This window comes from Botryllus schlosseri, chromosome 2 (assembly GCF_051294905.1).
Source record: "Botryllus schlosseri isolate E-star chromosome 2, Bs_hap1, whole genome shotgun sequence".
Lineage (NCBI taxonomy): Eukaryota > Metazoa > Chordata > Ascidiacea > Stolidobranchia > Styelidae > Botryllus > Botryllus schlosseri.
The window spans coordinates 3,677,187-3,692,550 of NC_137237.1; the positions used below are offsets into that span (position 1 = coordinate 3,677,187).

Consider the following 15,364-nt stretch of genomic DNA (forward strand, 5'->3'; position numbering starts at 1 on the left):
AATTCAGCAACAGGGATATTGTTTCTTTGGTATGAGAAAGCCCAATGACTGGTCAGTCATGGGCTCTGCAAGACCATATATATCTATGTACTTTTCTTTATATTTAATCAAACTTTTGGGTATCATTAAATTAGAACCGTTCGGTTTGCACCCAATTTTTGAATTTACACTGTCCGCCGGTCTTCCAGGAGTAATGTTGCAGATGTTAACACCATGAATTTGTTTTAGAGCTTGTGCCTTGATCTGATAATTCGTAAAGGAACGGACATTGATTACCTCATTGACGACATGGTTGAAAGATTTGGGTTGGAGGAACTACTAAAGTGGCTACGTTCAGATCGCGACATAATACAGAAAATCGACCAAATAAAAGAAGTGTGGGTAGGGATTTTATCAGTTCGTATAGTGCTAACTACAACACTGGTCAACAAAATATCTAGGAGTCTTTTCGGTGGTTTTCAAGGTTGCTGATTGCGAACATCACATTAATTTTGCCAGATTGGCTCTACTTTGGGAGATACGTAAACCCCCAATAAGCCCAAATTACTGTATTCACTCCCGGAATATTGCACTTGATATGAAGTAAGCAGTAGCTTTTTTTATCTCTATGCTGCGCATAAATAGATAATTGACTATATAAATAACTCTCATGTCGTCTTCCGTTATTCAATCAATATGAACATGACCTGATTTGAGATCTTTATTTGTTAAAAATGCAGTTTGTCAAACCTAAAAATTGTACTTTTGCACAACGGCAATGTATTTTTCCTGTGCCAGTTGTTCATTCTACCAAGTGAAAGAGGAGTTTAACGCTATCAAATTTGTCCTTGGAGAATTTAACTACAATACTCATATGCGTCGCATCTCTTTTCACTAGTAGCCTAAATAAAGGAATTCCTGTTGAGCCAACAATCTTGGTATACCTGGTATCGCTATCAAACGAGAAGCGTAAAGCTAGTATCTATGATAGACCTCAGATATTCGAATACTAATGAAAGATTCTAATTTTATACCAACAAAAGAGCACAGTGCATGGAATTCAATAAAGGGTGTAGAAAATAAACGTTGTGAAAGTTCACAAAGCTCCAACTACAAACAGTTGCTCTGAAAATTGGTATCTGCATATGAAAAACTTAGAGCAAACATGAGCAATAGAGTTCACCTCCTGTTCAGTCATCTTGATATATTTCCTGATCATTTTGATGAATATAGAGTGAAAAGAAATGGGTAAGGTTCCACCAAGACATCAAAACAACAAAATAAAGATATTAGGACCGATAAGATGAACATATTATGGCAGACTATTGCTGAAACCTTTCGAAAGACTACACTAAATTGCTTATAAGCGAAAATCATACAAGAAATTTTTTTAATAATTAATTATTATTTAATAATATTATAGTGCTACTGATTATTTATAATTTACAATAGGTGTTTGACATAAAACTGATTCAATGAATTCAATTTTGATTGATTATTCAGGTAGATACGTTGTTCATACATAATTGGAGCTCATTTACGTACCTGATATCCGTGAAAGTCTCCAACTCGGATAAATATAATACCCCTAATTATAATGATGTTGTTGTATTTTGTTTCAAAACAGTCGTCAGTGTATAAAAATAACAAATATATTGAATTTCTGAACTCTATAAAACGATTGAGCTGTTTTTTCATCAGTCCATACAGCGAAAATATGAGATTTTAGTCAAAAATAGCTCCATGGGTTATCTCCGAAACAAGAGCCAATTTCATAAACTAAGGTGATATTTGGAATCAGTGTCCTTCAGAACCAAAAAGCCACTCTTACTTTGTTTGCCTATAAATATGTGTTCACCAGTGTAATCTGATCGTCTGCCTCGTTATTTATTCCGATATTTTAACCAGTAATAGCAATATGCAATTACGAACTCTTTAACCTCCATCAATTAATCCGACCGATCTACCGTTCTTTTTTGTCAGTCTATTTTGAAAAATAAAGTAAAATTACCCGAAATGAACCGTCGATAAAATCTGCTTAATTGGCATTCTTGTAATAGTCATTGTTATTCAATTTTCGTCTCCGCGACCTCAGATAAGTCGACTCCATTGGGGTTGCGACCCCTAGGCTGGGAGCTCCTGTACTATATGATCCCCGTTATTTTCAACGTCGGACTGGAGTCTTCGAGCAATATCTGATCACAAATATGCTCTTTATATTTATAGGTGTCGGAAACGAAACAAGAAATTCTGATGACTACTATGAGTAATTCCCTTGTTCAAAGATATACAAAAAATGATGACATAGTTGCTGACGATGGATTTCATTCAGATCCCGATCGGGAGCCCCTCAATGAAGTTTACGAGATAAAGGATAAAGGTTCTGACAAGCTTATATTGGGTTGCATTTAAAACAAATGGTTGCTTAAAACCCTTTGTTTAAAACATGTTTTAAACAGTATTTTACACAAAGGCCCTAAAAAAATTGTGTTTGTAAAATCATGCCATAATTGTGTGAATATTTTCCAAAAAACATGTTGTATATGAGCCTATACGGAAAATTACCATCGGATATGGTCGACGTATGGGATGATTGGAACACTCAAATTAGTCGGTTCAACAGCTATGGTACGTAGATATTTCGTCAAAGGAGTTATATTTACCCTATATTTTCAATTGTCAATGTCAATCCAGAATGACGTCAGAATTGAATATTCGTGACGTCATGACCTTTAAAAAAATTGTTTTTCAAGTTGTAAAATTGTATCATAATTGTTAAATTGCTTTCCAAAAACATGTTGTATGAGCCTGCGGACAATTACCACCCGATAGAGCCGACGCATATCGATATAAAATGGTTGAAACCCTCAAAATAGTCGATTCAACAGCAAAAGTAGGCTACGTACATATATTTGCTCAAAGGAGCTATATTAACCCTATATTTTCAATTATCAATGCCAATCCACTATGATGTCACAATTGAATATTCGTGACGTCATGGCTTTAAAAACAAAAACAAAAAAACAATAAAAAATATATTTTAAACAAGGGCCATTTTTTAAACATGTCTGTTTTAAATTGATTTTTGTTTTAAATGCAACCCCGTTCATATCTCCACTGTATTACGTAGAACATCTTGGTAGATTATTGCACAGGTGCCGCAGTCGGTTCCTATTGAAACAGATAGAAGTAATAATGTGTAGAAGGCTAGCAATTTCTAGACCAGGAAGTACTAAAATCCAGAATAATTATTACAGCGATCAAATTACTGACAATGGAATAATTTAACGTGAACTATTTTCTCAAGACCCTGAAATTTCACAAGTGATACTGGAAAATGATGGCCCCAACCTGATTGATTGCTTTGGAGTTGCTCATCGTACAATCACTGAAAAAGATGTGGACGATATTGCAAATGCTTTGTCGGAGGATAACGTACAAGAAGAATTGGAATTTCGCAACTGCGGTCTGAATGAATTTCTACTGGAGAAGCTGCTGGATAAAGTCAAAAGTCTTAACGCGAAGGTTGTTCTCGCTATATGTGGTTGTATAACAGTGATGGTGCTTAGTTGACAATGTTGGCTGTTTCTTTGCATCTCCATCATCAAAGCGCCGCGATGGTGATGGTGCAAACTATAATTAACTATCTTCCGTCCTTCAAGTAGAAATCATATCGTGTTTTGTGAAAGTATTTCAACAACACGTTGTCTAGAAGTCGAATATGTAACTGATACTTGGCATTAAAATAGGCCTATACATATATATTCTACGCCCTTCAATCGTGAACTTTAATCGTTCAAAATATAGCAATGATGTTAGACTGGTTTCGCGGAAATAATAATAATAACTCGAGAAGTGTCCGCAGATCAAGATCAAGAAGCTTAGCGTTACCGCCCACAAGGATATCGATACACTTTTCCCGAGCATTTGCAAGTTTATGGAGATGTGTGGTACAACGGAATTGAATATCGAAGAATGTGATGGGTCGGAGACGTGTATGGAAATACTGAGCAACTGCATTGATGAATATAAGGTATTGATAGCATAAGCTATTCAGTTATATGAGTCACATCTCGGAAAATAGCACGTTATGTAATATGTGCAAGACGTGTTAAGCAACATATATGCATGATAGTAAAATCACTTCGTGAGCCCCCCAAAAATGCTGGTCTTGGCCCCTCCATAGGGAGGTAAACCAAACTTATGGGGAGCTTCGCCCCCCCCCCCCCCCCCATACCCTGTCCCAGTCTGAGTCGTGTGTTATCAAAAAGACGCTGTTCTCGTTCTCGGTTAACATCGAACTATCGTCGTCTCGTCCAATCCAAGTCTTGGTTGAATTCGGTCAATGAAATTCGAATTGCATATATTGCTGTTAATTTACGAATTAATTTTGGGGCCCCTTCGATCTCGCCCCCCCCCCCCCCCCCCCCCCCCCCCCCGCCGCCGAATTGGGGGGTTTGGGTGCGGCAGTTACAGCCCTGTCTATATTATACATATTTATGTACCCCCAACAACAGCGAAATGTTGGAATGATGTACCGCTCCATATTAGGGGAAACTGGAAAAGCTGGATCTCAGTTATCGAGTAGACAACGATTATAAGAAGCTTGGGGAAATTCTTGCCAAAGAAATCTGTGAATTGTCATTGGTGAACTGCCGTGTGCGATTGGAAGATTTTAAAAATATGAAGGGACAGGGCAGTAAGGTGAGAGACCATATATAAGATTTGCGCAAATTTTTAATATGTTATAAACATACACCATAACCTTTTTTTTCTGCGCAGAACACACAACAACGATACACGAAGCCACAATGATATGTAATACAGTAGCATACCTGATATCGCGTTAACATGATTTCACTAAAGTGCTGCCCGCTTATACATCGAATCTGTCGTTAGATGTAATTGATGCTTAAACTTTCTCAATATTTCCCGTGTCTCAGTTAATCCTTTATAGTTTACCGGACCACGACTTGACATATCGATCACGCCTTCCGACACATGACACCATTTTTGTCACTTGTCCTTTTATATTATCTCCTTTTTACTTTTCATTCAGTGTGCACTGTGCATGCCTCCTTATTTCCATCGCCTAGACCAGGTGGGTGTCTGATTTCGAAGACTATACTCCAAGTCGTTTCGACACCTACCTCTCTTTCATTGTATCGCAGTCTTGTGGTGTATGATGAAAATTGTAGCAATAAATTGAATTGAATTGAATATAACTTATACGTTACGAAGTTGGGAGGGAAGACTCGTCTTCATTGAATGTTAAACATTATTAGAAACTTAATGATTAACCATAACACAGGCACAGGCATTCGCTGAAATGTTTATGCGAAATGGCAATAGCAAAACGGGTGATCCTTAAAGCTAGATGTGTGATAGGGGCAAAGTATAGAAACCATCGGTAACAAATTTTAGAAAATATCCTAAAACAATAGAATGACATATCGATTATTGTTATATGTTGAAAGAAAAACTGATACTAGCTTCATGAATTCTTGAGATTAGTGACAGCTTATCGAAGTAGTCTCCCTTTATCGTAAGTCTTATGAGAAATTATAGAGCAATCGTGAAGGAGTGTTGCGTTGAAATATACGTTCGAATCAATACCAGACAAATATAATCTACGCATGCGACCAACTGGTATCATACGATCTACGCGAATTCACAACTGTACCTTGACAATGTACATGGCAGATATTTTGCAAGTGAAATGAGATGATATGACCAGAGGTGGTCTCGGCGGTCGAAACCTCTCCCATTTTTAACTTGAAACCCCTGAACTACGGCGAGCTATGCGATTGCGATGTAACACTCGGTCAAGACTGACGACGACAAACAGAATTAATTCATGCATAACTGAATGCGAACAGACTCCAGAGGAGGAGGAGGCCGAAACGACCAGTTCGCGGTCTCTTAAATCTGGCATCCACGTCGGCCTAGCATCCGATGTCACAGTCTTTTTGCTGTTAATCTGTAGTCGGCGGTCCTATTTAAGAGTCTCTTTCTTGCTCTTTTCATTCTCTTTTTTCTTTTTTTGAATACGTTCTTCATCGGGTGTTTTACTGGGCTTTTTGTCGCCGTAAGAACTGCGACACGGAAAAGACGAGCCCAGATTAACCTGCTACGGTGGGATTTGAACCTGGGCAGCCACAAGATGTGTTGCACGCTGAAGATAACAAAAAATGAGAAGGGTCTGATGAATCATCTGAAATCGGTGTCATTATGGAACATATTCGGAGATTTTGATTTGTGAAAATAGGTCGCCGAGGTCGCGTATGAATTTGCACGCGAAATGGAGTGATTGAAATGTCCTGAATCGTTCTAATATGAAGCTAACTTCCTAAATTGTGGGGAAATGTCCAACTCGCCCTTTTTTTCGGCTGGCTAGCACTTGGTCGTACATGTATCATATTTCCATGAAATTTGCCAAAAAGTTCTATGTTATGCAACTCAACTTTGACTGATATTTTCCATTAGCTCAAATATCTTGACATCAGCTACAATCCTGTTGATGGGGAGTCGATGTCAATGTTACCTGGCCTACTATGCCAACAAGGAGAAGTCACTCTGATCATGGAAGGATGCGACATTTCAGCTCATGAACTGAGTCGCTTCGAAAATTCGAACGGTATGAAGGTAGGACGTAGGATATCATTGAAACCCTTTTGCAATTTCAAGGTATCACGTAAAATATTATCTAGATCGAAAAGCTGGATCTGAGTTATAACGAAACTTTGGAGTCGGAAGGATTAGAAGAAGTTGGGCGCCTTATAAGACGTTTTGGTTCTGAGCATGTCCGACTCTCATCGTGCGACTTAACGGAAGAGTCGTTGAGCTCTTTCACGAATGGCATTGAGTCTCATCAGGTGATTTATATAGTAGATGTGACTGCGATAAATATATGGTCGCAGTGAATCGGTGTCACTATTAGCTGCGTTAATATTCAATACTGCCGTAATATATTTAGTTGCAAAGCCTCGATTTGAGTAATAACACCGGCATCGCTTCGTGTCCTGAAAAGATAGCTGAGCTAATACGTGTCTCTCGATTGGATGAACTTGACCTGAGCGATTGCAGGATGACGTCAACGCAAGTTCAAAGACTGGGTGAATCGATGAGTGCACGTGACATCAGAGTAAGAACACGACAAATAGCTAATTGTCAAAGTGTATCTCAAGTTTCGAGAAGTTGCATCATATTCTAGATCAGGGGTGGGCAAACTACGGCCAGCGGGCCGCATGCGGCCCTCGACACCGTTTTGTGCGGCCTGCGAAAGGCTCAGGAATCGTATTTACAATATTGGAAAAATGCGCAGTAAAAATCTAATTTCTGCAGAGACTCGATTAAACTTTTTTTCATTATATTTCACCAATTATAAGTTATATACTGACTAGTATAATTTTTATTTCATTGCTGGTGCGATAGCCCGACTTCAAATGCCCACGCATTTTAAAAGGTTTCAATTGACAGTACAGAAAGTCAAAATAGGAATGAGTTTCGGATCATGAGTGTAATATTACATTGGCGACTCCAGCAAGTTTATTACTTTTATTGCTGTACTTGGAAAAATCGATTCGCGCGTGTGGTATGTAGATTCGTTTTCTGTATGTGCAGAAGTATTTATATGTATAAAATCGATATATATCATATTTGAAGCTAACATGGTTATGACGCTGTCAGCAATGTGTGTCCTAGAATCAGCAAATCTATTAATAGATTACTGCTCACAGATTTAAATCTCCATCCTGTTCTAAGAATCGGGACAACCGACTTTCATCCCTAGTTTTGAAAATTGGTTATATTGAGGTTGACCAGCAGCTTATGAAATCTCGCCAATGTTTCTGACGCGTGTACCATATCCTAGAGTTACCATTTACCATACGTCCTCTTTTTTGACTTTTTTGAAAGTGTCCTCGGAGGACGCCCAAATGTCCTATTTTTTGAGATTTTGTCCTTTTTTTTGAGAATTTTGGTTAAATACAGGGCCAAATTCGACTGAAATACCATGAATCAGCAATGAAGTAACGCTCCGACGGGTATTTCGGGAGCTGAGCCGGAAAGTTGACCTCTTTTTTTACTCAACCAACGGAAAATGTGGAAGAAAAACTGTATTTCGGTAGTTGAGCTGGAAAGTTGACCTTCTTTTTTATTTAGTCAACCGACCACAAGATGGGTGAAATTTACCATTTTTTCAGGATTTTAGTCCGGTTTTGCATGTCTGAAAATTTTGAAAAAGTGTCTTCTTTTCGCATTTCCTAAATATGGTAACCCTACCATATCCTCAAATCAATGGTTGGTTCGTTTGGAATAAATATATATATAATTTCTACATCCTCACTATATAATCAAATACCAATATTGCGTTTTGGTTTATAATCCCAATTTTATATAGGGCCTAGTGCGGAAGCGAATGGATTTAGATGTTGAATGCGCGGCCCACGAGTTTTTACAAACTGGTTACTAGGACGACCCACTTATATATTATCTCCATATTTCTTCGGTCACTATATGACAGTGGTTCTCAGACTGGAGGCGTGGAAGCATCTGAAAGGAGGCGCGAAGCCGCAGTAAGCTGAAAAATTTTAGCGCTCCGCGCGATTTGCCTCCAGTTCATGGTTACTGCTCTGTCTATTATCCATATTTCATATTTTATGATTCTGTCGTCTACAGCCATAACCTTTAATGCCATCAAACTATCCATTGGGATTGCTAGCATTCTGATTTCTCTCTTGGATATTTTGTGAAATCACGATAAAGGGGGCACGGAATTTTTCACTATCATAAAGGGAGGGCTGTCTAATAAAGTTTAAGAACCACTGCTATATGATTAAATACCAATATTGCCTTTTGACTAATAATCTCAATTTATTATAGTGCGGCCCGCGAAAGGATTTAGATGTTGAACGGGGCCCGCGAGTCCAAAAGTTTGCCCACCCCTGTTCTAGATGTATATTTTGCCATAGGTAAGATCGATCAATCTCAGCGACAGCGAGAGAAGAAGAATCGACTCGAAATATGTCAACTCACTCAAAGTATTTATGGAGTCCAACGTGTGCAGCCAACTGAAGCTAGTCTTACCACATCTGAGTGAAAAGGATACAGCATCGCTGAAAACAAGTCTTCGAGTCGAATCAACATGAGAGGGTGAGTTAATAAATGCTTGTGTATATACCGTCTATAGGTATCTATCTATAATTTCATTTTTTAGAGGCCGGCCTGATCCAGATGTTTCAACGGAAATAATTGCCGATTATGTATCATATTTTGCTCAATTGGTATAGATATACCTCAATTTTATTTACTGTAGGCCGCCTACACATTGTTGTTCAGTACATATGCAACACGCTCTGTGCTGGTTGATCTCTGTCTATTGACTGTCAGACGAGGATGGCTGCCAACTTCTTGGAACTATGCTGGAGCGAGAGATTCTGTATGAGTTCATAGTTACTCTCTACTCCATCTACGTTACAGAAGATAGACACATAATGGTCGGTTTTGCCACTGCTGAGGCTCACTGCCACTCCACATTGCAGTTCAGTTCAGTTTCTTAACAATTTTATCAGATCAATACACCACAAGATTGCGAGACAATGAAATGACAGGAATGTGTCGAAACGACAGCGGGTAGTCTTTGAAATCAGACACCCACCTGAGCCTAGGCGATGTAAAGAGGAGGCATGCACACTGAATGCAAGTAAAATAAGATAATATGAAGGACAAGCGACAAAATGAGGTGGCATTTGCTGGTTGAACATGCATTGTAGCTGGTTATTTATTCATGCTATATTAGGTTTACCATATTTTGGAATCCGGAAAATATGACACTTTTACCAAATCAGAAAAGTTAGTTGAACAAAACTGAAATCGGTCGATTTCGCTATTTTTACTGAAAAATATAGTGGGTTGACTCCAGGTTTACACGCTTTTTACTTAAATCTAGTGGTGTTGACTATGTAGCGACCCCGTTACGGCGTATACCGGCAGCAATAACGGGGATCGCGGGTGTGTTACTGGGCTCGGGACCTCGTCTCTTTGCAACTGCCGCCTGCTCAAAATGCACTTACAATCACGGCACAATCGACAACACCACAAGTCTATGCAGTTATAAGATTATATTAATACGACACAAGAAACTCATGATAAACTCACAATAACGATGCTCACGGACACATATTACGGAACCCAAACGATCTATAACTCCTATACGATACACACTGCACAGCAAACTGTAACAAAACTCCACACAAGCCTCACGCACACACACCTATCAGCCTAAACCTAGCCCAGCAGCAGTCTTGCATCTACAAGCGAGTACGAACTACCAGCGGGGCAACATCACTCCCTAGGTGCTCGCGCAGCACCGTCAGTGACTAGGCCGTGCCCCAGCCAACCATCCGCGCAGAGATTCGACCGGTACATCCAACTCAAGCCCGAAAATACAAGACCAACTACCTACTACTTCACGCCCTATCTGCCTAAGACCACCACTACTTCACGCTGCTGCCCCAAACTACTAATACTTCACGCTACCAAATACAGAGACATACTCACTCGCATCCATCTTCAGCCACGCTCTCAGCCAACTCTCCACTCAACACGCGGTCTCCAGCCATACCACGCGCAACAATATTCTAACCGGCAAATATAGAACATTCTGGAAACCTCGGGTTTCCACACTACCCCGGCCTATTTTGATTGAGATTTTCTCAAACAAAATCGAAATCACTAATATCCCAATTCCAAAACAGTACGCTCAAGTCCACAAACAGCTTCCAATAACATGAGTATGTTTGGCCTCACAGACTGCTCCCCGACATCAAAGTCCGCCGCACTAGTTCGGACTGCATCCCGCAGCTTGCCATGGCCACCGTCCAAGCTGCCCTAGGTTGAACGCGGATCCACCATCAACTTATGACGGTTCCCGGAAGGAGACGCCCGATTCTCCGCCGCTGACACACACTGACGAACTTGTCACTTCATCAGTTCCTGAGCCAACCCTGCGCTTCGACACGGCCCACGCCAGGGCTATCAGCTACGACCCGATACTCCGCTCGTCCAGCAATCCAGCATATACATTTATTGAAACTTCCGCAATCAACATCAATTGTCCAGTTATCCTCAGCCATCCGCCCCTATGCTGCACTCCGCCAGCACATAACCCCGAGGCTCAGTCGCATCTTCAAATCACGCACAAGTACTCCAAACGCTGGTTTCAATTCTTCACAGCCAATCCACTCAGTATAATCGGCCTCCGCTCCACTTCGTACTTCGTAATAGCCAAACCAGTACGAGCAATCGTTCCCATTTGTCACGTCATAAACGAATACACTGAACACTCGGCCACAGCAGACACAATAACAAAATTGCTTTTCCAAACGTTCGTTCAAATTGCTTCGTCTCTCACACGATATACCGGCACTCGATAGTCGACATAATATACACATGCACAGCAGCGGCAATCACAAAGATAAACAAGGTCCTGGCGTGCTCGCCAAAATTTGTAGCGACCCCGTTACGGCGTATACCGGCAGCAATAACGGGGATCGCGGGTGTGTTACTGGGCTCGGGACCTCGTCTCTTTGCAACTGCCGCCTGCTCAAAATGCACTTACAATCACGGCACAATCGACAACACCACAAGTCTATGCAGTTATAAGATTATATTAATACGACACAAGAAACTCATGATAAACTCACAATAACGATGCTCACGGACACATATTACGGAACCCAAACGATCTATAACTCCTATACGATACACACTGCACAGCAAACTGTAACAAAACTCCACACAAGCCTCACGCACACACACCTATCAGCCTAAACCTAGCCCAGCAGCAGTCTTGCATCTACAAGCGAGTACGAACTACCAGCGGGGCAACATCACTCCCTAGGTGCTCGCGCAGCACCGTCAGTGACTAGGCCGTGCCCCAGCCAACCATCCGCGCAGAGATTCGACCGGTACATCCAACTCAAGCCCGAAAATACAAGACCAACTACCTACTACTTCACGCCCTATCTGCCTAAGACCACCACTACTTCACGCTGCTGCCCCAAACTACTAATACTTCACGCTACCAAATACAGAGACATACTCACTCGCATCCATCTTCAGCCACGCTCTCAGCCAACTCTCCACTCAACACGCGGTCTCCAGCCATACCACGCGCAACAATATTCTAACCGGCAAATATAGAACATTCTGGAAACCTCGGGTTTCCACAACTAATAAAAATGGTCGTCGCTTTCGATCTAATCACGAATTTCCTATTTAGCGTCATTTATGTCCATTTTTACTAGAATCTATCCGTTATCTTAGCTGGAAAAGCTGGAAAGGAGGACGAATTGTCAAAAAGGAGGACATTTAGGCGTCCTCGGAGGACATTTTCAAAAACCTGAAAAAGGAGGACGTATAACCCTAAGCCAGGGGTTCTCAGCCCTTTCTTGGCTGTGGCCCATTTTCCGGGTTGAAAATGTGCTGTGGCCCACCTCTAATCTTAAAGTCATAATCCTGTGTCAATGCGTGGTAATCGACGGCGCCGATATGCCTATTTCTCTTGAATATGCGCATTTTTCTTATTATTTACTGATGAAATTAAAATATGACCATGTCGGGGCATGAAGTCGCGCGAAGCGCGACGAAAATTTTCAAGTTGAATGAATATCTTCCAACTAACGATCAACTAAATAATCTTGGGCTCCTTCTAGCTAGGTTTGGGTTCGGCAGTTACGGTTCTGGTAGATCATATGCTAAAACTTTTGAGTATTTTATGATCGTCCGCTGCTCCATTCGCTTCGCGAAACACAATGATCGGATTCCCGCATACACTGTGTGATTGAGATTTTAGTTCCACTATTGAGGGGAATAGTATAATCATTCTGGGCCAGCTTCAAACAATTCATTGGTGAATAGGGTACCACAGAGGAGTGGAGTTCATATTATGCATGCTGTACAATGTACGTACATTGTATGTCACGTACTGAACCAACTGAAGTTGCGATGTCGGAATATTCCATCCAGTGATACTATCAATTCATGCGACTCTTACATTATGTACATTGATTTCCATTGATTTTAAACAGACTCCAAATATTAATGCGCTCCGCTGAATCCTAAATCCGGAACTAGTGAACTATACACCAACAATACCCGTTCATGGTGATCACTTTACTGACTAAGTATTTTTACACGTCAATCTTTTTCTTTCATAATTCTCTCGAATTGAAATTTCATGACTCAGCTGATTTCTAGTTCAGAGGTTTCAGTTTTTTCCGTTTACGCCCATTACGTAAAATACTTCACTTGATACCTATTATAAACGATGCACTGCCATTCATTTATATTTCGCAACATAGCTATCTTACCATGACTCAGCATATTTCTAGTTAAGAGGTTTCAGTTTTTTCCGTTTACGCCCATTACGTAAAATACTTCACTTGATACTTATCAAAAACTTTGCGCCAAAGGAATTGTTTTGTACGCATTATATCTATCACAATTTTACTTAACGATTTACCAAAATTATAACGTCACACTTCATTTCTTCCCTATAACAAACTATGAAAATCCTGTATTTACATCCAAATTTTAAACACCAATTCTTACCTTCAGATTCTGTCATTCTCCGTTGAGTTCCGTATTACTCTTATCGCCATCCATTGACTTGTTCCGTTTCGTCTCCTCGTGTTCCTTAGACGACTTAAGGTTCTACGTCTACGACATTTTATATAACCCTTCCATATCACAATCACCAGAGCTATCAACCCTGTTACCACCAACATTACAACCACTGGTTCCATGATGGGTATCAGTTTTGCACCTTCCATAATCATCCTATCGAGCCAGGACAATCCTCTTACCTTATATCCACCTTCCTCCGTCACCAGTTCGTGCAGCAATCGAGTATAGTTGTAGTCAACGAAATCTGTGGTTGTCTTCCCCATGGTGGTTCTTGATAGTCGTGAATACTCAAGAGCGGGTGTTCCCAACCCTTGGTTTTTCTGCCCAGGCAGTGGTGATGCGTCAGCCATCGTTGACTCCAAGGTAGTATTCATTAGTTCGACACTCCTCGGGGACGAGTCGTCTTTGTCGTCTCCTGTTGAATACAAAACAGTTGTTTCGGTACTTACCTCACGGTTGTGGTCCGGGTTTTGGTAGTTCGTTCCGATGTCGCTTCCGTCATCATCTCTGGAGTCCTGCAGAGCGTCTGCAGTGGTAACCGGATGCACTCGCGTTGTTGTGGACACCTCACCACTGATTTTCGTCGTTCCCTCGGGTCGGTTACGCGCGCTAGTTGGCAATTGTTGCTTCCCACGAGACACATCAGTTCGTTTAACAGTTTTATACCGCCCCTCTTTTTCAACCATCGGTTGCGATTGTCTAACTTACACCAGCGTCGTTTCCATCCGCCATCCTAGTAGGTTTTTCAGCGTTGTAGTGCATGGATCATAGGCTTTCGCCTCTGGAGTTACCCACATCCGACTGTAGTAAGCGATCGAGTACACTTCTTGGAAAGGGGGTTTGCCTCTCACATCCGTCTTGTTACTTTCGAGTGCGGTACGCCTTGTCTTGTAGTCTTGCTTTCATTCATCAGGTAGTATCTATTCCTTTTTTAGTCCTTCGCCTGACCCTCCCACGTCAGGGTATAAGGGCCAGAAACGAAAGGCTTAGTCGATGCTGGGTCCTTACGTTCGATGTCGCATTGATATTTCATGGATTGGGGGGCGCTGAGGTGGCCCCGCAGGTCATCAAGTTCGGAAGCAAATGCATCATAAACGGCTGTCAAGACTCCTTCAGGAATAGCGATATTTTCTAGGCTAGTCAAAAGTTAGGAGGTTTGCATGACATTTTCGCCAGTGCTACCGATTGTGCACAGATACTTTCGAGTTCCGTCTTCACGCTGGGACTGGTGTCTTGTTGTAAGGTTAGGCTACATAGTAATTGGGCCAGTTATCTCGTGATGAACGGGGTTTTGGTGTTGGTGGAGAGAGGGTGAGGTTCTTCGTTGTCAGTGGGGAATCCCAACCTATTCAATCTGACCTCTGATCTCGGCGTGTGCCCACGCCTACCGTCACGCCGGCGGATTCGGTCGCCGCCGGGGCCCGTTTCTGGGGAGACGTGCATCTTAAAATCCCCAGACTCCTTGCCGGACATGACCGGGCGTGTATCCGGTTGACCGGCAATAGCTGCTTTGTTTGAACCTTTTGGGGTAGTACTCATGACTGTGGCTGTCGTCATGCATCTATGTGCCGAATCATTACAGTTATTCGGACAAGTGCATCCACGAGAGCATTTAGGACCCGTTTTCTCAGTAGATGTCTCAGCTTTCCCGTGGCCACTTACTGGCCACAGATTTTTTTGTGGCCGGCCACGAATT

The 15,364-nt window shown here is 41.4% G+C and overlaps 1 protein-coding gene across 1 annotated transcript; it reads left to right on the plus strand.

Annotated features, from left to right (window-relative positions):
- The first annotated feature begins 2,552 nt into the window (after nucleotides 1-2,552).
- LOC145459655 (uncharacterized) lies at nucleotides 2,553-9,519 on the plus strand. The gene is made up of 9 exons (XM_080338228.1): nucleotides 2,553-2,607; nucleotides 3,287-3,504; nucleotides 3,845-4,012; nucleotides 4,531-4,683; nucleotides 6,466-6,624; nucleotides 6,690-6,854; nucleotides 6,956-7,123; nucleotides 8,952-9,132; nucleotides 9,197-9,519. The coding sequence occupies exons 1-8, from the start codon at nucleotides 2,553-2,555 to the stop codon at nucleotides 9,126-9,128; spliced, it is 1,263 nt and encodes a 420-aa protein (XP_080194354.1). The 3' UTR covers nucleotides 9,129-9,132; nucleotides 9,197-9,519.
- The last annotated feature ends 5,845 nt before the right edge of the window (nucleotides 9,520-15,364 follow it).

Bases quoted from the DNA above. Each gene is read 5' to 3' on its own strand.
- LOC145459655 (XM_080338228.1), top strand. From the start codon at position 2,553: ATGGTCGACGTATGGGATGATTGGAACACTCAAATTAGTCGGTTCAAC. The intron at 2,608-3,286 runs GTACGTAGATAT...TATTTTCTCAAG, and splicing joins TAGTCGGTTCAACAGCTATG to ACCCTGAAATTTCACAAGTG. The intron at 7,124-8,951 runs GTAAGAACACGA...ATTTTGCCATAG, and splicing joins TGAGTGCACGTGACATCAGA to GTAAGATCGATCAATCTCAG.